The sequence below is a fragment of the Ammospiza nelsoni genome, chromosome 1 (genome assembly GCF_027579445.1).
Source record: "Ammospiza nelsoni isolate bAmmNel1 chromosome 1, bAmmNel1.pri, whole genome shotgun sequence".
NCBI lineage: Eukaryota > Metazoa > Chordata > Aves > Passeriformes > Passerellidae > Ammospiza > Ammospiza nelsoni.
In genome coordinates this window covers 1,134,303-1,159,435 of record NC_080633.1, presented here as the reverse complement: position 1 = coordinate 1,159,435, position 25,133 = coordinate 1,134,303, and the positions used below count along the sequence as shown (strand labels likewise).

Genomic DNA, 25,133 nt, shown 5'->3' with positions numbered 1-25,133 from the left:
TGACACCGGGAGTGATGCAGGGACCTTTATTGGCAGTGAAGGGGACACAGGGAGGGGACACAGGGAGGGGACGCAGAGAGGGGACATCGGGGGGGGCACAGGGAGGGGACACAGGGAGGGGGCACAGGGAGGGGACACAGGGAGGGGACACAGGGAGGGGACATCGGGGGGGACACAGGGAGGGGACACAGAGAGGGGACACAGAGAGGGGACATCGGGGGGGGCACAGAGAGGGGGCACAGGGAGGGGGCACAGAGAGGGGCACAGGGAGGGGACACAGAGAGGGAACACAGGGAGGGGACATCGGGGGGGACACAGGGAGGGGACACAGAGAGGGAACACAGGGAGGGGACACAGGGAGGGGACACAGAGAGGGGGCACAGGGATGGGACACAAAGAGGGGACACAGAGAGGGGACACAGAGAGGGGACACAGGGAGGGGACACAGAGAGGGGGCACAGGGAGGGGGCACAGGGAGGGGACGTCGGAGGGGACACAGGGAGGGGACACAGGGAGGGGACGTCGGAGGGGACACAGGGAGGGGACACAGAGAGGGGACACAGGGAGGGGACACAGGGAGGGGACATCAGGGGGGACACAGGGAGGGGACACAGGGAAGGGACACAGGGAGGGGACACAGAGAGGGGACATCGGGGGGGACACAGGGAGGGGACACAGGGAAGGGACACAGGGAGGGGACACAGAGAGGGGGCACAGAGAGGGGACACAGAGAGGGGACACAGGGAGGGGACACAGGGAGGGGGCACAGGGAGGGGACGTCGGAGGGGACACAGGGAGGGGACACAGGGAGGGGACGTCGGAGGGGACACAGGGAGGGGACACAGAGAGGGGGCACAGAGAGGGGACACAGGGAGGGGGCACAGGGAGGGGACGTCGGAGGGGACACAGGGAGGGGACACAGGGAAGGGACACAGAGAGGGGACAGAGGGAGGGGACACAGGGAGGGGACACAGGGAAGGGACACAGAGAGGGGACACAGGGAGGGGACACAGGGAGGGGACACAGAGAGGGGACACAGGGAGGGGACACAGAGAGGGGACACAGGGAGGGGCACAGGGAAGGGACACAGGGAGGGGACATCGGGAGGGACACAGGGAAGGGACACATCAGTGTCACCCCTCAGGGTTTGGGTGCCTTGAGGTTGAGCCTGTCCCGGATCCAGATCCGACCGCACTGGAAGAAGCCCTGGAAACGCTGCTTGACCTTGCCAAAGAAATCCTTGATCTTGGATTTCCAGACATGGCCAAACTGGGAAAACAAAGAGCAGGGTCAGACTCGGAGGGGGGCTGAGGAGGGGACCTGGGGACCCCCGGGGGACACGGAGCCATTGCAGCCCCTTCTCACCGCGGCCGGGGCCTTCTCGCAGGAGAGCTCCACCGTGGGCTGCTGCCCCTCCAGGAACGCGGAGCCCTGGCACCAGGTCAGGGCCTGTGGGGCACAGAGGGGACACAGCAGAGCACAACCCCCTCGTGCCTCAGTTTCCCCACTGGATAACCCCCAGTTCCCACGGGACAAAGCCTCACCCCGAGCCAGCGGCTCTTGCAGTTGCTGGTGGCCGTTCCCGGCACCCTGCACGTGGTTTCCTCCAGGGTGAAGCTCAGCTCCTGCCGGCTCTGCAGGTCCGAGGGCTGGGAAAAGGGACAGGATCCATCAGGGATCCATCCCACTCCCACAACGGGCCAGAACCTGCCCCAAGAATCCAGCCTGGAACGGGTCAGGCCCAAAACAGGACCTGCCCCAGGAATGCAGCCTGGAACGGGTCAGCCCCAAAACAGGGCAGCCCCAGGCGGAGCAGGGCCGGATCCAGCAGTGCCCGGCCCTGGAGCCTCCCTGGGAAGGCAGAGCCCAGCGCTCACCCAGCCGGGCCGGGGCTGAGCCTCCCGCAGCCGCAGCACGAAGGGACTGACGGCCCTGGCGTTGAGCAGCTCCACGGCCGCCGCCACCACGTCCCCGTAGCTCAGGGACCCCGGTGGGGATGAGGACGCCGCGGTGCCACCCTGTCCCAGCGCGGTGCCACCCTGTCCCAGCGTGGCTCCGCGTGGACCTGGCGTGGAGGCTCCAGCCGGCCCCAGCAGCCCCAGCAGCAGCAGCAGCAGCGGTGGCAGCGCTCGGCTGGGCCCCATGGCGCTCCTGGGTGCTGCTCCTGCTCCCCAGCGCTTTTATGGGAGCTGCGCTGGGCGTTGCAGGGGGTGAACCTGGCCAGGAGCCCAGCCCAGCCCTGCAGGGCCCGGGGCAGCGGGAGCGCCGTGCCGGTCACCGCGGTCAGCAGCGACACAGCGGTCAGCGTCCCCCTGCCACGTGTGACCGGGGCTGACGGCGAGGACACGGACAGGGGTGACACACGTGGCCTGCCAGATTAAGCTCTTTTTTGACCCAGAGAGGGGGCAACTTTAAAAATTTTAAAAAAATTTTATTCCGTTTTCAGTCGAAGGGTGAGACAACACAGATGTTATCATTCACACCATGACAATCAGAATCCAACTATTTCCTAATTACAATACATTATAAGCATTTCTTGGTCTATCAGCTTTTGCCACACCATGCTGTAAATGTTTTAAAGCCAAACATCTAAAATTACTTTTTAATCTTTCATAGTTTTTTTTCTCCAAAATATCCAGTCTTATTTGCGAGGCCATCCTTTAAAATTTGTTCCTAGTTCTATTTCTCCCTCAGCAATGCCTGTCCTTCCCCATGGCATTTCTGAGTCAGCATTTCTTGTCTCAGGGTTTGCACACAGATCACACACTGTGAGCCTCCTGTCAGGCTCGGAGAATTCCCTACAAATCCATTTCCCATGTTGGCCATTGCGAAAAATGCGTATATTTAATGATTGGCTTTTTGCAAATATTAAAATGAATATTTTATGTGTTGTGTGTTAAAAAGTAATGCTGTATTAATTCTCTTAAGTACTGTGTCAAATACAGTTTTAGGTTATAAAAATTGTTAAAATAGAAACGGTGCTATGTAAGATGCTTTGTTTAACAGAAAGGGAGACAGCTTGCAGTGAGACAGCAGCCACAGGACACTTGAATCTTTCAGAGAACAAGAATTTATTGCTCTCTTATCAGAAGAAATGAACTTTTTCCCACCTCTAAGGCGCTGTCAGGATTAGAGGGGAGACGTTGCTGATGACCAGACAGAATCCTGTGTTTGAATGGAATTTATGCATCATGTATGAGGTGTATGAATATGCAACAGGCTGTTGTTCTTAAGGGTTAATCCTTTGTTAACCGGTGTCCTTTTTCGGGCTCGTGAGGCCCAGAAAAAGTTACCTGTACCTCTGTAAATCTTTGTATTTATTGTCTCATATTGTCCTAATTCAATTTGTCCAAATTGTTATTACTCTGATTGTGTTGCCATTCTTTTTAACCATTTTATTACTATTAAACTTTTAAAAACTTTAAGAACAAGCGATTGGCGTTTTTCACAGCCGCGGATTGTCCAGAGCGTGGTGGGGATGAAAGGTCTGAGCCAGGTGAGGGTCGGGTTCTTCTCCCAGGGAACAAGAACAGGGGGAAACAGCTTCGGGCTGGGCCAGGGGAGGTTCAGGCTGGATTTGGGACAATTCCTTCCCCAGGAAGGGCTGGCCCAGCTGCCCAGGGCAGTGCTGGGATCCCCGTTGGTGAAGGGATTTAAAACCCCTGTGGATGTGGCACTTGGGGACACAGTGGCAGTGCTTGGGGGATGATTGGGGTTCTTTTTTGCTCTCCAAGGACTTTTCCCCTGATTCTCTGCAGGCACTCGGGGTTTTCCAGCCCGGGGGTGATTTATGGCCTGTCCCCCGTGCAAACGGGGCAGCAGGAAGCTCAGGAGGACACCCAGGATCCTGCCCCGAGCGTGACCCTGGAGCCACCAGCAGTGAAAAACATCCCCATAAATCACACGGGGACAATGACACCACACCGGGGGTGGCACCTGGAAGTCCCCAGGGAGGGACAGTGTCAGTCAGAGCCCTGCAGCAAACCCCAGCTGGCCCCGGGACGTTCCAGGTGCAGCCAGCTCCAGCTTTCCATGGAGAGAGGTGGGATCCACATCCAACACATCCCCAGGGATTCATTGGTCTCGCTGCTTCCCTTCAACCTTTCCCAGTTCCCTCTAAACTGTGCCCCCTTCCTTAAAAATTCCCTTTACATTCTGTAATTCCTTCCCCGTTCCTTCCCAGATTGCCTCCAAATACTTCAATTCCTTCAAAATTTCCTCCAAAATCCCCCCAGCTCCTTACAAACTCCTCAGTTACTCCCATTTTCCCCATGTGTCCCACCTAGGATTTAACAGCAAGAGAAAGAGTTTCAAAATAGAAGTAAAATATTTAAATTTCATTTTTAGCTGCCTGCTCCAGCCCTGAGCAGGCTCCAAAAAAGCCACAAAATCCTTGGAGGCCATTTTGGGAATAAAAAAGGGAAAATTCAGTGAGTTTTCCTTGGGGCATTGATTGGTCTCGCTGCTTCCCTTCAAGTCTTTCCCATTTCCCTCCAAACTGTGCCTCGTTCCTTAAAAATTCCCTTTAAATTCTGTAATTCCTTCCCCGTTCCTTCCCAGATTCCCTCCAAATGCTTCAATTCCTTCCGAATTTCCTCCAAAATCCTCCCAGCTCCTTCCAAACCCCTCAGTTACTCCCATTTTCCCCATGTGTCCCACCTAGGATTTAACAGCAAGAGAAAGAGTTTCAAAATAGATGTAAAATATTTAAATTTCATTTTTAGCTGCCTGCTCCAGCCCTGAGCAGGCTCCAAAAAAGCCACAAAATCCTTGGAGGCCATTTTGGGAATAAAAAGCAGGTATTGCTGCTTCCCTTCAAGTCTTTCCCAATTCCTTCCAAACTGTGCCTCGTTCCTTAAAAATTCCCTTTACATTCTGTAATTCCTTCCCCGTTCCTTCCCAGGTTCCCTCCAAATACTTCAATTCCTTCCGAATTTCCTCCAAAATCCACCCAGTTCCTTCCAAACCCCTCAGCTATTTCTATTTTCACCCCATGTATCCCACCGAGGATTTAACAGCAAGAGTTTCAAAATAGATGTGAAATATTTAAATTCCATTTTTAGCTGCCCGCGCCAGCCCTGAGCAGGCACCAAAAAGCCACAAAATCCTTGGGAATAAAAAAGGGAAAACTGAGTGAGTTTTAACTGGGAAGTTGTGACTCCCAGGACGTTTCCCACCGCTGACAGGGACAGTAAATCCAATAAATCCCACCCAAAACCAAACCCTGGGCCCCGAGCTGGGGACATTCCCTGTCCATAAATCTGTCTCGGGGTTTGTTTGCCCTTCCCGGGGCCGAGCTGCCCCTCCTCGTTCCGGAACATTCCTGGGTTTGTGCTGCAGCCGCTCCCACAGCCAGGCCCCGCTCCCAGTCCCACAGAGGGGCTGGGAATGGATGGGATTCGGGATCCTTCCATCCCAACGAGTCCGGGATGCTCGGAGACGAAAGGAAAAGCACGGCTGGTCCGTCGTGGGATCATCCTGGAGCGTCTGGGCTGGAATGGAGCACAAATCCCGTTCCACACCATGGCCAGGGACACCTCCCACTGCCCCCAGCCCCAGGGTCCAGCCTGGCCTTGGGCACTGCCAGGGATCCAGGGGGAGGGTGAAAAACGCCAATCACTTGGTGTGGGATCTCAGCACCTCAGGATGGAGGTGCAGAGAGGCGGAGAACACCCTTGGGGGGCTCGGGAGTCCTGGAATGTTGCCAGAAGTGTCTGGTGGCTGCACTTTGATCCTACACAGGAGATGAGACCTGTATGAGGATGGGAGGATTTCACTGGGTGAATGGTGAAGGGATAAGTTAGTTAAAGTGTAAAACACAGGGTTTAGGATTTTGATACAGGGGGGTCTAAAGAAATAAGATGGAGGAATTGGGGCGTGTCCTGTTCTTCTTCTTCTTCTTCTTGGCCTCCATCTTCTGTGGTGATGGTGGCACTTTGGGATTGGTTATTACTAGAAGTGCACCGGTTAATAAGGGTAGAAGGTATTGGGGAGAAATGATAAATATTGTACACGTAACTTCGGGTATAAAGATAAGTGACCACCCGGGGGCTTGGGGAGTGTGCCCATGGCTGACTTGCTGTGCAGACCTCTGTCGGGCTGAAAGAAAATCTTTTAGATAAACAATTAATAAACACCAAGACCGAGACAAGATCAGAAGTCTCTCCTCGTCCTTTGAAGCGTCGGCTCTTCAAGGCCATCCCTGGGTCTTTCCAAACAGCCTAAACAGCACAGAAAACCTTACAACTTGGGGTTTTTTAAATTTTAAAAGTTTAATAGTAATAAAATGGTTATAAAAATAGGAACACAATTAGAGTAATATTAATTTGGACAATTAGTACAATATGAGACAATAGAGACAAAGAGTTATGGACAGTCCGGGTTCCTTTTCTGGGCAGCAGGAGCCCAAGAAAAGAACACCCATTAACAGAGGATTAACCCTTAAAAACAATGGCCTGTCGAATATTCATACACCTCATACATGATGCATAAATTCCATTCAAACACAGGATTCTGTCTGGTCAGTGTCAACTTCTTCCTCTGAATCCTAACAGCGCCTTTGAGACGGGAAGAAGTTCGTTTCTGCTGATAACAGAGCGATAAATTCTCTTTCTCTGAAAGATTTAGGTGTCCTGGCTGCTATCTCGCTGCGAGTCCTTTCTTTAAAAAACTATCCTACATAGCATGGTTTCTATTTTAGCATTTTTTAATAACCTAAAACTGTATTTAACACACTACTTAAGAGAATTAATACAGCATTACTTTTTAACACACAACACATATTCATTTTAATATTTGCAAAAAGCCAATCATAAAATATGCATTTTTCACAGGCAGCCACAGCTGCTCTGGGAATCCCATCCCAGCCAGGATGGAATTCCCAATCTCCCATCCATCCCTGCCCTCTGGCACTGGGAGCCATTCCCTGTGTCCTGTCCCTCCATCCTTGTCCCCAGTCCCTCTCCAGCTCTCCTGGAGCCCCTTCAGGCCCTGCCAGGGGCTCTGAGCCCTCCCTGGAGCTTCTCCTCTCCAGATGAACATTCCCAGCTCTCCCAGCCTGGCTCCAGCCCTGCAGCAGCTCCGGGGCCGGCGCTGGATCGCTCCGTGTCCCCGCCCGGTCCCAGCCCGGTCCCTCCCCGGTCCCAGCCCGGTTCCCGCCCGGTCCCAGCCCGGTCCCATCCCGGTCCCTGCCCGGTCCCTGCCCGGTCCCAGCCCGGTCCCAGCCCGGTCCCGGCCCGGTCCCAGCCCGGTCCCAGCCCGGTCCCATCCCGGTCCCTGCCCGGTCCCAGCCCGGTCCCAGCCCGGTCCCAGCCCGGTCCCTGCCCAGTCCCAGCCCGGTCCCAGCCCGGTCCCAGCCCGGTCCCAGCCCGGTTCCCGCCCGGTCCCAGCCCGGTCCCAGCCCGGTCCCAGCCCGGTTCCCGCCCGGTCCCAGCCCGGTCCCCGCCCGGTCCCTGCCCGGTTCCCGCCCGGTCCCTGCCCGGTTCCCGCCCGGTCCCAGCCCGGTCCCAGCCCGGTCCCCGCCCGGTCCCTGCCCGGTTCCCGCCCGGTCCCAGCCCAGTTCCCGCCCGGTCCCAGCCCGGTCCCAGCCCGGTCCCAGCCCGGTTCCCGGTTCCCGGTTCCCGCTCCGGGCCCGTCCCCGTTTCCACAGCGACGTCACCGCCCTGGTCACCATGGCAACCGCGCCGGAGGGGGCGTGGTCACGTCGCTCAACACGCCCCGGCGCTTCCGCGTTAGGCCACGCCCCCATCGTAACCTCGCGCCTCGACCCGGAAGTTGTTCTTTCCCGCGCTCACTGGGCGCCGCCATGTTGAGAGGCTGTACAGCATCCGGGCAGGGCGGTGAGCGCTGTGATTGGCGGAGTGCGGCACGTGACGTGCAGCTCGCACGGCGATTGGGCGGCGGTGCCGCCGCTTCCGCGCGGTGCGGATCGGGGGTCCTGGGGGGTACCCGGGATGGGGGAAGGTGACGGGGAGCCCCGGCCCTCAAAGCGAGCCTGGAGCCGGGACACAGCGGCTCTCGAGACATTTCACCGGCTTTATTTGCTTTAAAGTCCCGTTTCACCATCCGCCAGCACTGAAAGGCGGGAATTCCTTACAGGAATTGCAGAGTCATGGAATTGCTGAGATTAACAAAGCCCTCAGAGATGCCCGAGTCCAAGCCCAGCACTGCCCCATGTCCCCAAGTGCCACATCCGCAGCGCTTTTCAATCCCTGCAGGGATGGGCACTCCACCCCCGCCCTGGGCAGCTTTGCAGAGTTTGAGATCTCTCTCTCTTGGAGAGCCCTTTCCAGGAGGAACATTCCCAATATTCCACCTGAACCTGCTCTTGAGGCCCTTCCCTCTGGTCCTGTTCCCTGGGAGCAGAGCCCGATCCCTCCTGGCTCCAACCTTCCTCCTTCCAGGGAACTGCAGGAGCCAGAAGGTGCCCCCTGAGCCTCCTCTTCTCCGGGATGAGCCCCTGCAGCTCCCTCAGAAGGATTTGGGATCTGGCAGGAGAATGCTGAAAGCCCCAAAGTCAGCACCCCCAGCTGTCAGGAACATCCTGCTGCCAAAACCAGCAGCAGCCACGGATGGTTTTGGCAGCATCCCCAATTCAGGCACCCCAGATTTTCCCCAGGCCAGCCCCAGCTCCATGGAGAACTGGGAAAGGGAATGGATCCATGGGCTCCGTTTGTTTGAATTTGTTGGAGCTTCCTTCTGTCCCCACAACAGCACCTGGCCCCTAGAAGGGCACTGGAGAACATGCCAGAAATCACCTTTTCCTTGTCATGATCCAATTCCAGAGGTTCCAAAAGCTGCTGGGAATTCAGGCCAGGCTGGATTTCCCAGGAAAAGGCTTCCACACGACTGGAACTAAACCTTCCTTTGTCCTTCCCCATATCCACCCCTCCACCCAACCCAACCTTCCCTGGCACAACTCGAAGCTGTTTCCCCTCATCCTGTCCCTTTTCCTTGGGAGTTTTGGCAACTACACAATGTTTAAAATTCATTTTATTTCTCTAGTCAGGCTCAGTTTGCCTTTGAGAAGGGAATTAGAGGACTATTTTTTGAGGGTATTGTTCCCCTCTGTGAGGCCTGATAAACTTAACATCTCAACAAACTGGGAATAGCCCAAAAGAGGCCCAAAAAGATGACAACCATCAGCAAACATCGAGGAACATCTACCCCAGACCCCTGCAGCTGGAAAAGGCTGATAAAGAGATTTGTCAGGGCCTAATAAACATCAGAGGCAAAAAAATCCCGGTCCAATAAGAAACCGAATTCTGAGAACTCTGCAATTTGGAACCAATGAGCATTGAACCAATGGATTTCTGTGGGTTTTGGACTGGATATAGTTTGGGAAAAAACGAGTAAAATTCACCTGCCATGAGATGATTTTCTCTGCACACCCAGGCCTCGTGTGGGTGAAATAATTTCTGTTGCACTTCCCAGCCAGAAATAAGGCAGTGCCTTTTCTAACACCAAAAACGTTGTTTGAGGGTTTTTGTTTTTCCCATAGTTTCAGTGACAGGAGCACAGCCCAACCCCTGGCTGGTTTTTAGAGATGGATTTAACATCCCTTCCAGCCCAAGCCATTCCAGGATTTCAGGATCCCATGCTCACTTTTCCTTCTTTCCTCCTTTGAGCCACACAAACCCTCCCCTTTCCCACTGCTTTTCTCCAAAGCCTCTCAGTCAATCCCAGTTCAAGGCAGGCCCCACATTCCCAGTTTCCCCTCCTCCAATCCACCTCTGCCACACCTCTCCTCCTGAACCCCCCGGAACTGGGGGGGATTGAGCGCTGTGCCTCAGTGAATCCAATCCCAGTTTCCCCCCGGGAGTCACAGCTTCTTCTTCTTCTCTGTCAAGTTGTCAATCTGGATGATGATGGGCCAGATGCTCTTCCCTTTGGGCACCCCCTGGAGCTCCAACTTCTCGCATATGGAGTCCAGTATGTACCTGACTGCTTTCAGAACGTTCCGGAACACATCCTGGAGCGACAGCTCCTGCATTTTCTGGCCTTCTGTGCATCCTTCGAGCTCCTGCGTGGCACCGGGATGCTCCAGAGGCTTCGCTCCATTCCCCACCCCTGCATCCAGGCTTAGGGCAGGGGGTGACCCTCCAGTTCCTAAAATCCCCTCCAGGGCACGCTGCGTGTCCAGTGCCACCCCCTCGGCATTCCCGGCGCTCTGGAGCTGGCGCGGCGCGGCCGCATCCGTCGGGGGACAAACCTCGGGATTCGTCCCCTGCGCGGCGTCACCGCCAGAGCTGGAGCGGTCTCTCCACGGAAAGCCCAACCTCCAGTAGGGCTGGTAGCGCCGCAGGATCTCCCTGGCTCTGCGGAACGTCCTGCGCCCGCGGCACTGCCGGCACGCCAGCAGGCGCCGCACGGCCTGCAGGGAGCTGAGCTCGCGGTTCCTCCCGGCCTCGCGGTTCCTCCCGGCCTTGCTTCTCCTCCGGCCCTCGCGGCTCCCCTCGGCCTCGTGGCTCTCCCCGGCCTGGAGCTGCTGGCAGTAGTTGTGTTCCCACAGGGAGCAGGGCTGGGGGGCGCAGGGCGTGCCCGGCTCGCTCCGCAGGCAGTAGCCGTGGTCCTTCGCCGCCGCCGCTCGCAGCTCCTCCACCCGCAGCCCCCGGGTCCCCGGGAGAAGCGTCGCCTCTCCCAAGGTGTGTCCGTGGTTTTGGGCATTCCCGTGACTCCTCTGCCCTGGGCCATCCCACAGCTGTTCCCAAGAATGCAGGCTCTGCTGTTCCATCATGGAATGAAGCGGGAATGTCTCACTGTGAGCTATGTCTTCCATGGGTTCAGGTTTATCCTCCACTTCCTCCTTCACAGGCCATGGCTGGGTTTGGCTCCCCACTCCACTGTCTGCTTCCGACGGGGCTTTGCTCCTTCCCTTGTGACAGCCAAACTTCTGGAAGTTCCTGTCCTGGAGACACCACAACGTGCTCCATCCTGCTGGGAGAGAGGTGGGAAGGGGTTGGATCATTCCTGGCTGGAGCAGGGAGAGGAACATCCCTTCTTCCCAGTCTGGGACTACCCAGGCTCTACATCCCAACCTCCGCCAGACATCAGAGGAGCCCCGCAGTGGGAGAAGTCCTGGGAGTGGCCCAGGGATGGGGATGGAGCAGGAGGGAGCAGGACTCACCTGGACACGAGGTCTCCAGACCCTGGTACCCACTGGATCTGGACCACCAGTCAGAGGAAAGCTCCTCCAGCCAGCTCTCAGTGTGTCCTGCAGGGAAAACAGCAGATGTCACCAGCCAGGCTGGAAATCCTCACTCTCCACGGCCATCGGAATGAAGGAAGAGCCCTGTCCTTGTCCCCACCAGGAATCCTGACTTCTCCACAGCCGTGGGGATGGAGCAAGAAGTTCTGACCCCATCCTGGATGTGGATTCCATCTCACAGGGTCCGGATGTTGCTGCTCACCTGGGGATGAGGAGATCCACGGCTCTTCCCCGCGCTCCAGCCGGTGCAGGACGTCGGGCTTGGGGCCTGGATAACCTGGGAATGGACAGAGGGTGTTGGACTGTCCCTGATCACAGGAAAACCAAGGACTGGGACACCCCAGCTGTGCCTCATCATGCATGGGAACACCTCTGGGATGTGGGAAAAGGGAGAAACCGGAGCTGCTTCCAGAGAGGAATTTATTCCTGAGAGCCCTGATGCAAGTGTGGGAAGTTCCACAGCCTCCCAGTTCCACTGACAGGCTTTCCCAGTGTGGGAATGTCTCCTGCTCATCCCAGGGGTGGGACATCCCACAGTGCTCCCTGATCTCAGGGAATCATTTCCAGGGGTGCTCAAACCCAGACCCAAATCCTGCCTTTTCCAGCACTAAACTCCCTCATGAGCCCCTAGAAGGGAAAACTCCTCACAGGAAGGGTTGTCCAGCCCTGGAGGGATTGGAAAGCTGTGAGGGTGAGGCACTTGGAGACATGGATTAGTGGTGGCCTTGGCGGTGTTGGGGAATTGTTGGACTCGGCCATCTCCAAGGCCTTTTCCGACCTCAGCCACTGTGGGATTCTGGGATTGAGCGCTCTGGAAGGCGCTGGGGTGGGATCTGAGGGAAGCCCTGCCCAGGGAGGTTCCCAGGATTACCCAGGGAGGTCAGCAGCTCGTAGGTGTCAGACAGGACGTCCCGGTACAGCTCCCGCTGCTCCGCCGTGAGCACGTCCCACTCGGCCCGGCTCAGCAACACCGCCACGTCCTCGAAGGCCATCAGCTCCTGCCACGGGATCAGGGATCACAGCTTCCCTCAGGGATCAAACCCTCCCCTCAGGGATCATACCCTTGTCAGGGATCTAATCCTCCCTCAGGGATCACACTTTCCTCAGGGATCAACTCCTTCCCTCGGGGATCACAGCTTACCTCAGGAATCAACTCCTCCCTCAGGGATCACACCCTCCTCACAGATCTAAACCTCCCTCACGGATCTAATCTTCCCTCACTGACCACACTTCCCTCAGGGATCTAATCCTCCCTCAGGGATCACACCTTCCCTCAGGGATAGCTCCCTCCTCAGGGATCACACCATCCCTCACGGATCTAATCCTCCCTCAGAGACTACAGCTTCCATCATGGATCTAATCCTCTCTCAGGGATCAACTCTTCCCTCAGGGATCACACCCTCCCTCAGGGAGCAACTCCTCCCTCACGGATCACACTTCCCTCAGGGATCAATTCCTCCCTCACAGATCTAATCCTCCCTCATGGATCACAGCTTCCCTCACAGACCTAATCCTCTCTCAGGGATCACACTTTCCCTCACGGATCTAATCCTCCCTCAGAGATCTCAGCTTCCCTCAATGATCTAATCCTCTCTCAGGGATCAATTCTTCCCTCAGGGATCACACCCTCCCTCACAGATCTAATGTTCCCTCAGGGATCACCCCCTCCCTCACAGATCTAATGTTCCCTCAGGGATCACCCCCTCCCTCACAGATCACACCATCCCTCACGGATCTAATGCTCCCTCAGGGATCACACCATCCCTCATGGATCGAATGTTCCCTCAGGGATTACACCTTCCCTCACGGATCACTTCCTCCCTCCCAGCAGGAGAAGCCTTTCCCAGCCCCAGGGAGCTCCCAGGACACGAGGCCATGGATGGGGCTGTCCCAGGAAGGTGTGTTCCCCACTGGGGTGGGAATTACAGATCTGGGAGAAGAACATGCTGGAATCCAGCGCCAAACACCGCAATCCAGCACCTTGGGATGTGTTTTACCGTTCCTACCGGGAGCACTCCGTGATCCCGCGGGATTGGGGTAGTGCAGGTCCCAAGGTCACCTGGAGCTGGGCTGGGGACATTCCCAGAGGCCCCTGTGACCCCCAGGGCCCATCCCAGGGAATCCCTCGGGAGTGATCCCAGTGGGGATGGGGGAACAGGGGCAGAGAGAGTGAGGGGAGGGACGTGAGAGGAAATGTGGGAGTGAGAGGGGTTTTGGGGTGGGGGGTGATGGGGGTGCGATTGGGGGCATGGAACGGGGGTTTTTAGGGGCTGGTGGGGATTTGGGGAGTGATGGGGATTTTGGGGGGGTGATGGGGTGGGGGTGATGGGGGGTCCTCAGGGCGGAATTTCATGGGAGTGGGGGGCAATGAAGGAGATGATGGGGTGGGATCGCGGGTGGGATTGGGGGTGTGATGGGGGTTACTTGGGAGGGCGATTTGGGTTTTCGGGGTGGCGGGTCCCTGTCCATTGGAGGCCGAGTCCCCCCAGGAGCTGCCGAGGGGGCGCTGCGGGACCCCCCAGGATCCGGGGGGGGGGGGGGGGGGGGGGGGCGGATCGAGGGTCCGCACATCGAGGGCCCCGGGGGGCGGCGAGGGCGGCCCGGGGTTCCCCCCGGCATCTCCCGGCTCCTACCTGCGCCTGCCCCGCCATGGCGGCCGGGGGGCCCCGCGGGTCTCGGGGGGCCCGGGGGGTCCCGGCTCCTCCCGCCGCCTCTCCCGCACGCGCTTCCGGCACAGGCCCCGCCCACGGCGGAAGCGCCGCCATGGCCCCGCCGGAAGCGGCGCCCCGGAAGCGCCGCCGTGACCCCGGCACGTGAGGCGGGGCCGGGGCAGGGGTCAGATCCCAACGGGAACCGGAACGGGAACGGGAACGCGGCCCGGCCCTTCCCGGGAGGGATTGTCCCCGTGCCCTCCCCTGAGGCCGTTTCCTCCCGTCCTGTCCCCGTTCCCTGCGAGCGCAGCCTGAGCCCTTACCGGATCCAGCCCGCTCCCATCCCGTTTGGCCTCCAGAGTCACCCATTCCCCAAAAATCCCAGATTTAGCGTGAGAATCCTCAGGTTTTCCACCGGAAATCTCTCAGATCTGGTCCCACCTCTGGGATTTCCCGTGCCCTTGCCTGAGGCCTGCACTCGTGTTCCCCGCTGCCCGCACATCCCTCCTGGATTCGCCTCCTCCAGATTTCCCTCTTCTCCTGAATAAATTTCCTGTCAATTCTGTAAATCCTGTGTGCAGCTTGTCCCTGATTCCCTTCCCACCAACTCCCTGAAAGCAGTGTCCAGCTAGTAGTAGTCTTCATGCCGCCTGGAATTTCCTGTGGAATTCCTCTGTCCTGCCTGGACCCTTCACATCTGCGCCACCAAAAGCCAGAAATTTGGAATTAATCAAATTCCATCGTGTCCAAGGGGTCGTCAGGAGTGGCCAGGACTAATTGCTGGTCACCAAACGGATACAGCCAGCCTGGTTTGGTTAAACAACAATCCCAGAGCCTGGAATTGTGGGGTTATTGCAGCAACAGCAGCAAGATCTGGAATCGCTGTTGGCAACACGATCCTTAAATCCCCTCGCAGCCCAGGCCATGCCAGCATCCCAGGGCTCTGTGAGGGGAGTGCAGCGGGAGCAGGGCCCCAAGGCAGAGTTTTGGGGAGAAGTTTCCTCCAGCTCATCCCTTATCCGGGCCCGGCCCTTTCCCCTCCCCGTGCCCGGCAGCTCCAGCCCGAGTGACCTTCGCGGGGTCACCGTGGTGACATCGGGGCCAATGTCCAGGCGGGCCCGGCACAGCCGCGGGGACGCCATGAGGCTGTGGCTGCTCTGCGCCCTGGCCGTGGCCGTGGCCGGGCTGGCCGGGGCTGAGCACGGCGGCTCCGGGATGGCGGCACGCAGGAGAGAGGTCGGTGCTGTACAGAGAGGGGCAAGCCGGGAATAACGGGAACGGCGGAGCTGGGCACGGCCCTGGCTCCGCGGGCAGCTGCCCGTGCCCCCTCCCGCCCCTCGGGGCTATCCCGGCACCGAGCCCGGGCAAATCGCGGGGTGAAGCTTTTCCAGCCTCCCGTCGCTGCGGGGATGGGCTCGGCACTCCCGGGCCCCGCAGCCGCGGGACATCCCGGGGGGATCACCGGCATTCCCGGCCCTGCCCGCGCTCCCCGCTGTGCTCCGGGAGATGCCGATCCCAGCCTTCCCCCGCAGGGCCGGCGGCGGCCGCACAGACCCTGCTCCGGCTGCTTCTCCGTGCTGAGCGAGGTCAGCCGGGACACGGGAATGCGGGAATGAGGGAACGGGGCCGGGGGCCGGGGGCCGGGGCTCCCACAGCCGCGTCTGTCCCGCAGGAGTCGCAGTCCATGCCCTGGAATTCCCGGGAGGAGGAGGCGGCTCAGCCGGGCAGGCGGGCACGGAGCGGGAAGGGACCGGAGGTACCGGGGCTGCCCGGGAATGGGGTGGGAAGGGAGACTGGCTTGGGATGGGGACGGGACAGGACGGGATGGGGCTGGAATGGGAAAGGGACGGGACAGGATGGGATGGGACGGGGTCTGATCGGGATGGGATGCGATGCGATGAGATCTCCCTGTCCCTGTCTCCGTGTGACGCCGCCTCACTCCCGCAGGGCAGAGCCCGAAGGGAAAGCCCGGAGCCGGCCCAGCCCTCCGGGCACGCCGGGCACATCCCGCTGCCGTGACAGGTGACAGCGGAGCCCCGGCAGGAGCCCGGGCCCGGCAGGGACCCCCCGGCAGCCCCCGCGGGACCTTGCAGGAGTCACCGAGCAGCCGAGAGCGCGGCGGGAACGGTGCCGGAGCCTGGGAATGCCGCGGGACACCGGGAGAGCCCCACGGCAGCAGAGAGCTCAGCACCCGCCCCTGCTCCGCGCTGAGCCCCCCGCCCTTCCCACCCCCAAAATGTTCTGGGGCAGCCGCCCCCGCCTTGCCAAGCCCCCAAATAAAGGCGGCACACCGGAGGGAGCGGATGCGTTTGGGGGGACACGCGCAGGGTGGGTGACCCCCGATAGAGCCGCCCTGCGCTGGGCTGGGCTGGGCTGGGTGGCACTGTGGGGACACCGGGGGTCGGAGCCAACCCGTGGGGTGACTGCACAGGGGGACTGCGGGGAGACCCTCCAGGGGTACTGGTCCTGGGGGTCTCTCAGAAATGTCAGTCCAAGGGTATGGGAGGTTCCCCAGAATGCTGGATCACAGGGATGGGAAAATCCCCCAGGAAGGTGGGGGTCCTAGGGAAGGTGGGACTGGAGGACCCCCCAGCAATGCCAGTCCTGGGGGGGTCCTAAACATGGCTCCCAGTTCAGGGCAATGGCGCATGTCCAAGAATGCTGGATCACAGGGATGGCAAGATTCCCCAGGAATGCTGGTCCCGGAGGAGGTGGGGCTGGAGGACCCCCCCCAGCAATGCCAGTCCTGGGGGTCCTAAACATGGCTCCCAGTCCAGGGGAATGGCAGATCTCCGAGAATGCTGGATCACAGGGACTGGGAGATCCCCCGGGAGTGCTGGACCACAGGGATGGGGAGATCCCCCAGGAATGCTGCTCTCAGAGGACGTGGGTCTGGTCCGGGGGTCCCGCAGGGCTCCCAGTTCAGGGCCCAGGGAGTGCCCACAGGTCCGGCCTTGGTGGCCCCGGCCTTGGTGACCCTGGGCCCGGCCCCGCCCCCAGCCCTGATCCCACCCCTTTACCCGACCCCGCCCCTGTTCCGGTCCCGCCCCCTGCTGTGGCCCCGCCCCTCGACGTGGCCCCGCCCCCGCCCGGCTCTCGCTCCTCCCGGCCGCCAGGGGGCGCCGCTCCCGGCGCGGTGCCGCTCTGGCGGACGGCGCCCTCTGTGGGCCCGGTGGCGGCGCGGGCGCGGGGCCCGAGGCGGCGGTTGCGGCCGCGGCCATGTCCCGCCGGGGGCCCGCACAGGTCAGGGCCCGCCCGGCCCACGGGCCACGGGCCGGCATGCGCGACGGGACACGGGACGGGGCGGGGCGCGGCGGTGCTGGGTCAGGGGCGTGCGAGGGTCCCATGGGGGAAGTGGCTCTGGGGGTCAGGGGGGCCCCTCAGGGTCCGGGGAATGGGGGGACAGAGGTGGCACGGGGCGGTCCTTGGGGGTGACAGCCCGGGGGTCTCCGGGAGAGCTGGTTCTGGGGGGTCCCCAGGGGAGGGAGGGGGTGCTGAGGGAGCCCCCAGGGTGCTGGCTCTGGGGCCAGGGGTGTCCCTCTGGGTACTGGGTGACAGCTCGGGAGGACGGGGCTGCCCCAGGGACCGCAGTTCACAGGGGCGAGGGGCTCTCCCGGGGGCGAGGGGCTCTCCCAGGGGTGAGGGGATCTCCCAGGGGTGAGGGGATCTCACAGGGGTGAGGGGCTCTGACAGGGCTGAGGGGATCTCAAAGGGGTGAGGGGCTCTCCCAAGGGTGAGGGGCTCTCACAGGGGTGAGGCGCTCTCCCAGGGGCGAGGGGCTCTCCCAGGGGCGAGGGGCTCTTCCGGGGCTGAGGGGCTCTCCCAGGGCTGAGGGGCTCTCCCAGGGGTAAGGGGCTCTCCCAGGGCTGAGGGGCTCTCCCAGGCACGCTGCTCCTGCGAGAGGTGGAACTGGGGAGCCCCCCAAAGGTGCTGCTCCGGGGGGCTCCCCTGGGCTGTCCGTTCAGCCTTTGCTCCCTGGGGAGGAGGGGACAGCGGGACGCGGGGGTGGCGGCCAGGCTGTGGCAGATCCCTGCGGAATTGGGGTCTGGGGACATCCCTCGGCGCTACCGGGGGGTCCCAAGCGGGTCCCCATTGCCTGCCCGTGCTGTGGCCAGGGCGTGGCCGGGCCCTGACCGTGCATCCCCGCAGGTGTCGGGCAGCCTCCGGCGGAGGGCGGCACCGGGCACGGCCCCGTCGGAGCTGCAGGAGCTGCGGAGCCGCACGGAGCGCGCCGAGCGGCGGCTGCTGGCCTGCGAGAACCTGGTCGGGGAGCTGGGCAGCGGCCTGGCCGCCCTCAGCGCCCTCCTGCAGGGCTACGGGCAGCTGCAGCAGCGCCTGCTCAACCTGGAGAACCTCCTCAAGAACAGGAACTTCTGGATCCTGCGCCTGCCCCCCGCCTCCGGGGGCGAGATCCCCAAGGTAGCAGCAGCGGTGCTTCCCAGGGACCCTGGGACCGTGCGAGGGCTGGGGGCTGAGCTCCTGCGTGCCCCGGGCCAGGCGTGGTTCCAGGGAGTTCCCTGTGATTCCAGGTGCCGCTCACCTTCGATGATATCTCCGTGTATTTCAACGAGCTGGAGTGGGAGAGGCTGGAGCGCTGGCAGAAGGATCTGTACAGGGCCGTGATGAGGGGCAACTATGAGACCTTGGTGTCCCTGGGTAAGGCCTGGGGGGCTGGAGCTCATGGAATCATGGGTTTGGAAGGCTGTGAGGTGGTGAGGCCCTGGCCCAGGTTGCCCACATCCCTGGCAGTGTCCAAAGCCAGGCTGGATGGGGCTTGGAGCAGTCTGGGGTAGTGGGAGGTGTCCCTGACTTCCACTAGAGGGAAATGTTCCAGCCCAAGCTTTTCCCTCATTTGGGATTTTAGTTCATGTCCTGCTGGTTAAGATCCTCTCTGCTTCAGCTGCCTCTGTGCTTGGGGCTGCACCTTGCCTTGGGGCCAGGGAAGCGTTTGGGGTAGGGATGAGGTGTTTGTGTCTCCGCCAGGACTGGGGCAGGGGGCAAGGGTCACTGTTGGAATGTGCCAGACTAAAGCCACAGCCAAATCCTAATCAACGCCCCCTGCTCTGCCCCACGAGCAGACTACGCCGTGTCCAAGCCCGAGCTCCTGTCCCAGCTGGAGAGGGACGAGGAGTTCTGTTACAAAGAGGGTCAGGAGTCCCCATGGACACAGGCTGGGGATGGTCAGGAGCTCCTCCGGGCAGCAGAAGAGAGGAACAAGGCACAGGAGGCTGCAGGAGATGGAAGCCCCGTGGGAGCTGCCCCAGGTGGGTGCCAGGAGGAGGTGGCTGTTCCTGGGGATCTCCCTGAGGAAGGAAGGGCTCTCTCCATGGACTGAAGCACCCCAGAGCAGCGTGAATCTTCATTCCAGGAGAAATGGCAGTGCTTGGTGGGATGAATCCCATGGAGAAGAGCAGTCAGAGCCTTGCAGGAGGGTGTGGAGCAGCGGGAAAGGCCTCCTGTAGGACTGGGGCTTCCAGAGGCATTCCTGCCTGCTGTGGAGGGACAGGAAACGGGCTGGGAAGTGAGGAACTGGGAGCTGGGGTGGGAGGAGGAGGCTGGAGCTGCTCTGCTTGTCCTGGGGCAACAGAGGAATGTGGGGAGCCCTGGGGTGTGGATTTGGAGTGGGAGGGCTGGGCAGGAAAGTGGGAGGTGCTGGGAAGGGACAGACAGACCCAGACAGAGCTGGGAGCAGCAGAGATGTGGGAAGAGCTGCAGTTGAGGGCTCTTTCCTGCAGGATTGAGGAGCTGGGGGGGTTAAAGGCACCCCAGGAGAAGCTGGGCAGGTGCTGTCCCATGGGAACACTCACCCGGAGCACAGGTGGGAGTTTGGGGACAGGAAAGGGGACACAAAGGGACATCTCCTTTGGGGTTCAGGTTCTGATACTCAGAGCTTCTCTCCTGTGTGGGTCCTGCCCGGGGCCAAGGAGGCAGCTCTGCCATTGGGGTTGGAGGTGTTTGTGTCTCTGCCGGGGCTGGGAGAGGGGACAAGGCTCACCTTGGGAATCTGGCAGGATAAAAGTGCAGTTAAACCCTAATAAAGCTCCCGTTCTGTGCCCTGGGAACAGACAGTGCCAAGTCCAAGCCCAGCAGCCGGACCTGCATCGAGAGGGATGAAGAGCCCAGCAATGGAAAGGGTCCCGAGCCCTCACAGACACAGAGTGGGGACAGCCAGAAAACCCCACAGATACAGAGTGGGGACAGCCAGAAAACCCCACAGATACAGAGTGGGGACAGCCCAAAATCCCCACGGACACGGAGTGGGAACAGCCAGAAAACACCACAGATACAGAATGGGGACAGCCCAAAATCCCCACGGACACGGAGTGGGAACAGCCAGAAAACCCCACAGACACACAATGGGGACAGCCAGAACCCCTCACAGATACAGAGTGGGGACAGCCCAAAATCTTCATGGACACGAAGTGGGAACAGCCAGAAAACCCCACAGACACAGAATGGGGACAGCCCAGAGTCCCCATGGACACGGAGTGGGGACAGCCAGAAAACCCCACAAATGCAGACTGGGGACAGCCAGAACCCCTCACAGGCAGAGACTGGAGACAGCCCAAAATCCTCATGGACACGGAGTGGGAACAGCCAGAAAACCCCACAGACACAGAATGGGGACAGCCCAGAGTCCCCATGGACACGGAGTGGGAACAGCCAGAAAACCCCACAAATGCAGACTGGGGACAGCCCAGAGTCCCCATGGACACGGAACGGGAGCAGCCCAAAGTCCCCAAGGACACAGAGTGGGAACAGCCCCAAACCCCCAGAGACACAGAGTGGGAACAGCCCCAAACACCCAGAGGCACAGACTGGGGACAGCCCCAAGTCCCCACAGGCACACAGTGGGGACAGCCAGATACTGCCTCAGACACAGACTGGGGACAGTCAGAACCCCCTCCAGACAGGTGTCCCCAACATTCAGAAGCCCCCAAAGACACCAGGAGAGATGGAGCAGCAGGAGGAGGCTTCGGGAGAGGATCCCATGCCCACGGAAGCTGGCCCAGGTGAGTGCCAGGCGTGCCAGGGAGGATGTGCTTCCCCTTCCCAGCTCTCCAGGGCAGAGGTGCATGGCCCTGGTGCTTGCAGAGGCATTGCCAGGGACCCCTGGGATGTTGTCACAGCACAGGGGAAGAAGGTCTGGACACAGTAATGCAGCCTGTGGAGGTGGTGGGGTGAGGCTGCTCTGTGAGCTGGTGGCATGTGGCACCTTGCTGTCCCTCCCTCCCAGCCCTCCCTCTGCTTTTGGTCCATATGTGGCTTCACCCCAGTTCCTCCCGACACCTTCCAGCCTTTCCACAGAACTGCTGGGGTTGGAAAAGCCCTCTGAGATCACTGGGTCCAACCATCCCCCAGCACTGCCAAGGCCCCACGTCCCCAGGTGCCACATCCACACATCCTGCAGGAACAGGGACTCCAGCACTGCCTGTTCCAGGGCTGCACAGCCCTTTCCAGAGGGGATTTTCCTGATAGCTGATCCACATCCAGGCTCTTGAGCTGCAGCTTCCTCCAGCTCTTCCACACACTCCCAGCAAGCCCTGGTTCATATTGCTGGAGCAGGGCCTGGGAGGTTCCCCATGGGTCTTTCAAATCCTGTTCCCTGCAAACAGAGCTCCGCATCCTGATGATGAACGTGATGTCCCTGGGGGACCATCAGCAGGGGACGGTGGCAGAGGAGGACGTGGAGATGGAGGAGGACCCGGCAGAGCCTGACACTGGTGAGTCACCCTGTGCTGGGGACACGGGGCTGGCAGGAGGGTGGGAGCAGCTTCCAGAGCTGATGGGCTTGAAACAAGGAGGGAAAATGAAGCTTCAGGGGTTCCTTTTATTCTTTCCTGCAACATCATGTGGGTTTAGAGGTGGGACCCTTGTGCCACTGGTCCCAATGGCACCCACGGAGGGCTCAGCCTGGGCCACTGTGCCATGGATGGACAACCCTTTTGGGCAAGGAATTTTCCCAGTATCCAACCTGAACCTCCCCTGGCACAGCCTGAGGCCGTTTCCCCTTGCCCTGTCGCTGTTCCCTGGGAGCAGAGCCTGACCCCCCTGGCTGTCCCCTCCTGTCAGGAGCTGTGCAGAGCCACAAGGGCCCCCCTGAGCCTCCTCTTCTCCAGGCTGAGCCCCTGCCCAGCTCCCTCAGCTGCTCCTGGGGCTCCAGACTCTTCCCAGCTCTGTTCCCTTCCCTGGACACACTCCAGCCCCTCAATGTCTTTCTTGTCATGAGGAGCCCAGAGCTGCCCCTGGGACTGGAGGTGCCCCAGCAGTGCCAGCACAGGGAGGGGCCCTGGTCCTGTGTCACACCAGTGCTGACACCAACACGGAGCCTCTTTGTTCCAGAGGAAGCCTTATCCATGGAAGATGAAACACCATTCGAAGGGGCTTCTCTGGAGGACATCAAGGTGAAGGAAGAGGAGCCTGAGCTGCTGGCAGAGGAATCCACCCCCTCTCCCGGCTCAGAGATCCAGAAGTGTCCCAAAAACGAGCTGGTGAAAGCCAAGATGAAGAAGAAGCCGAACCGGTGCGAGGCCAGCACGCTCCTGATGGGCAACTGCCGGCGCGGGTACGTGCGGGAATGGTCCCACCCCTGCACGGAGTGCGGGAAGCGCTTCCGCCTCAAGATCAACCTCATCATCCACCAGCGCAGCCACGCCAAGGAGGGGCCCTACGAGTGCCCCGTGTGCGAGATCGGCTTCAGCACCAAGCGGCACCTGGACCTGCACCGCAGCATCCACGTCAAGGACAGAGCCTTCGGCGCCAAGGTCTGGGGCAACGTGCACCCCGAGCTGCGCATCCGCCCGCGCAGGGAGCCGTGCGGCGGCGCCGGCCACGCCGCGGGCGCCTGGCCGGGCCAGCCCAAGGAGGAGCCCGACAGAGAGGGCCTGGCCGGCTCGGGGGACGTGCAGCCGCCCGCCCCCAGGCAGAAGTGCCCCCTGTGCAAGAAGTTCCTGGCCTTCTCCACGTCCATGCGGCGGCACCTGAAGACCCACGCGCGGGACCGGCCCTACTGCTGCAGCTCCTGCAACAAGTGCTTCATGCGCAGCACTCACCTGCTGCGCCACAAGAAGATCCACGAGAGGGCTCTGGCCGCGCTCCCGCGCGAGGCCGCGGCCCAGCCCCCTGCTGCTATCCCGGCGTCCCTGCAGCACCCGGCTCCCGAGGCCCAGAGGAGCCCTTCCCAAGAGAACGGGAGCCCTGAGGCCGCCAAAGCGAGCCTGCCCAACGTGCTGCTGCTGGGGACAACGCCCCTGGGGCTCCCGGGCAAAGGCTCCCCCCTCCCTGAGTGCATCAGGAAAGCTGTGCAGCCCGTGGTCCAGCTGGGATCCAGGGCAGTGGCTTCAGAGATGACAGAGAAATGACAGATGACAGGCCCTGGGACAGATCTGAGCTGTGCGTGTCCCTGGAAGGAAGCTGTGAGTCTGTTGGGTTTGCACCTGGTGGGACGCCAAGGCTGGGAATCTGCTGTGTTTTAGGAGCTTCCTGGGTTGTGGAAAGGATGGGAAGCTTGGAGACCACAACAGAGAGCAAATTGCAGAAGCCTCCAGTGATCCATAATGCTTCACCATTCCACTGACTTGGTCCTGTTGGCTGATACTTGGAATTTTCCCAAGCTGACATTCCTGGGAGATGACCAGGTGAATCCTGGTCAAACAGGAGCAGAACTTTGCCATTCTTTGATGTTGGAGCTGACCCCTTGCGTTCAGAAACACAACTGAAGAGGGCAGGGAGAAGGGAATGGAGCTGGCAGTATTCCCATGCAGCCCTTTGAGACACCAGATGGAGAGTGACATCTCTGAGACCCCACCACGTCCTGGCCACCCTGGGGAAAAGATCAGCCAACAGCCCCTCCAGCAGGTTGGGAACACTGGAGCTTGGCACTGGAAGATCCACAGGACAAACCAAACCCCAATATTCTGTGCTGGCATATTCCATATTCCAGGGCAGGTCCATGAGGAAGGCCACAGGCACCCTCAGGACCATCCTGCACGGCTGCAGAGTGATTTTAGGAATACTTGACAGGTCAGCCAGCCCCATGCTGCAGCAGCACCCTGATCCCTGTGGATCTGCATGGAGCAGCCCCTCCCTCAGCTCTGGAGGAAACTCCCACTCCCCAACCACAGCTCGTCCCCTTTTGCCCCAAATCCCACCTTAATGAATCCTATGGGAAAACAGTTCTGCAGCTACCTCAGTCAGGGAGAGGGGACCTGCCCGGAGGCAGCCAGTGGAAGCCAGGCCTGGCAGTGCCCCAGTGTCCCCTGGAGCCACCAGAGCAGTGTCCATGGCCAGAGCCCCACGTGCTGGGTGTGCACAGGGAGCGCCTCCCGCCCGGAGCCGGCGCCACACGGACACGGTGGAGCAGCTGTTGGGACTCTTGCATTTCATTTTTCAGGTTTTTTTGTTTTGAGCTGTTTGATGTAATTATTTGACATCCTGAGATCTCTGTCCCTCTCTGAGCAGTGAGCACTGGAAGGCTTTTCCCATCTCTCATTCCGAGTCACTCCCAAGGTGTGATGGTGCTGCTGTGGGAAGCTCTGGGAGCTGAGGGGACGCCTGTGCCACATCCAGGTGTGATCCTCAGCCACCTCCTGCTCCACGGGACAGACAGCAGCACCTGAGCTGCTCCACAGGAATACACACAGCATCCAGCATCCCACTGCTCCTCTGGGCTGCTCTCACACTTCCTGCCCCTGGGACTGCGGTGTGGAGCGTTCCCAGCCTGCAGCAGGAGCTGGGAAGGGTGCCAGTGGCACACACATGCCCGTGGATCTGGCAGTGAGCCAGTGGCTGGTTATCCCTGTTATCCCTGCCCAGCAGAGATCCCAGTGCTCCGCAGTTGATCCCAGGGGCGTGGCTGAGCTGGTGTGTCAGTGCTGAAGGCCAGCAGAAGGGCCAGCAGCCCCAGCCTGGCATTTCTAAATCTGCTGTGACCGGGAGCAGTTTCCTGTGACATTCCCGATCCCTTTCTCAGGCTGTGGAATCAATAAAGTATTTGTCTCTATGTCTGGCTGCTTTGGGGGCTGTGCTGGTGCCTGTGGGCACAGAACGGGGATCAGCCAGGACAGCTTTCAGCAGGAGGGGTTTAGGAGTCACTGCCAGCAGCTCCAGAGCCCCCAGGCCACTGGGAGAGTTGTGGAATGCCAGCGTGGAAGGATGAGCAGAGAAGGGCAGGGGATGGAGTGGCCCTGGCCACCATGGGTGGGACACGTCCCTCATCACTGCCAGGGAGTCCCACAGTGCCCAGAGAATCCTGTGGGGGATTCCTGTGTGACTGC

At 60.2% G+C, this 25,133-nt stretch overlaps 3 protein-coding genes across 3 annotated transcripts; 1 reads left to right on the top strand and 2 right to left on the bottom strand.

Annotated features, from left to right (window-relative positions):
• Window positions 1-1,140: 1,140 nt before the first annotated feature.
• Window positions 1,141-2,144, bottom strand: LOC132079855 (cathelicidin-B1-like). Its single transcript, XM_059482685.1, has 4 exons — window positions 1,878-2,144; window positions 1,545-1,649; window positions 1,366-1,449; window positions 1,141-1,269 (listed from the first exon to the last, which is right to left on the bottom strand). The coding sequence occupies exons 1-4, from the start codon at window positions 2,142-2,144 to the stop codon at window positions 1,141-1,143; spliced, it is 585 nt and encodes a 194-aa protein (XP_059338668.1).
• A 7,676-nt stretch (window positions 2,145-9,820) lies between these two features.
• LOC132079727 (uncharacterized) lies at window positions 9,821-13,971 on the bottom strand. Its single transcript, XM_059482495.1, has 5 exons — window positions 13,840-13,971; window positions 12,078-12,204; window positions 11,409-11,483; window positions 11,126-11,212; window positions 9,821-10,932 (listed from the first exon to the last, which is right to left on the bottom strand). The coding sequence occupies exons 1-5, from the start codon at window positions 13,969-13,971 to the stop codon at window positions 9,821-9,823; spliced, it is 1,533 nt and encodes a 510-aa protein (XP_059338478.1).
• A 3,069-nt stretch (window positions 13,972-17,040) lies between these two features.
• Window positions 17,041-24,859, top strand: LOC132085703 (zinc finger protein 783-like). Its single transcript, XM_059491164.1, has 7 exons — window positions 17,041-17,100; window positions 18,007-18,276; window positions 18,387-18,513; window positions 18,936-19,121; window positions 19,923-20,870; window positions 21,474-21,581; window positions 22,201-24,859. Exons 1-7 carry the CDS (start codon window positions 17,077-17,079, stop codon window positions 23,217-23,219), a joined length of 2,682 nt encoding a protein of 893 aa, XP_059347147.1. The 5' UTR covers window positions 17,041-17,076; the 3' UTR covers window positions 23,220-24,859.
• The last annotated feature ends 274 nt before the right edge of the window (window positions 24,860-25,133 follow it).

Excerpts from the sequence above, each read along its gene's own strand:
- LOC132079855 (XM_059482685.1), bottom strand. The coding sequence starts at position 2,144 with ATGGGGCCCAGCCGAGCGCTGCCACCGCTGCTGCTGCTGCTGCTGGGG. Across the intron at positions 1,650-1,877 it reads CTCAGCCCCGGCCCGGCTGG|CCCTCGGACCTGCAGAGCCG; the intron begins GTGAGCGCTGGG and ends CCCTTTTCCCAG. Across the intron at positions 1,450-1,544 it reads GCAAGAGCCGCTGGCTCGGG|GCCCTGACCTGGTGCCAGGG; the intron begins GTGAGGCTTTGT and ends TGTGCCCCACAG.
- LOC132079727 (XM_059482495.1), bottom strand. The coding sequence starts at position 13,971 with ATGGCGGCGCTTCCGCCGTGGGCGGGGCCTGTGCCGGAAGCGCGTGCG. Across the intron at positions 11,484-12,077 it reads CGAGCTGCTGACCTCCCTGG|GTTATCCAGGCCCCAAGCCC; the intron begins GTAATCCTGGGA and ends GTCCATTCCCAG. Across the intron at positions 10,933-11,125 it reads TCTGGAGACCTCGTGTCCAG|GATGGAGCACGTTGTGGTGT; the intron begins GTGAGTCCTGCT and ends CTCTCCCAGCAG.
- LOC132085703 (XM_059491164.1), top strand. The coding sequence starts at position 17,077 with ATGTCCCGCCGGGGGCCCGCACAG. Across the intron at positions 18,514-18,935 it reads TGAGACCTTGGTGTCCCTGG|ACTACGCCGTGTCCAAGCCC; the intron begins GTAAGGCCTGGG and ends CCCCACGAGCAG. Across the intron at positions 21,582-22,200 it reads CCCGGCAGAGCCTGACACTG|AGGAAGCCTTATCCATGGAA; the intron begins GTGAGTCACCCT and ends TCTTTGTTCCAG.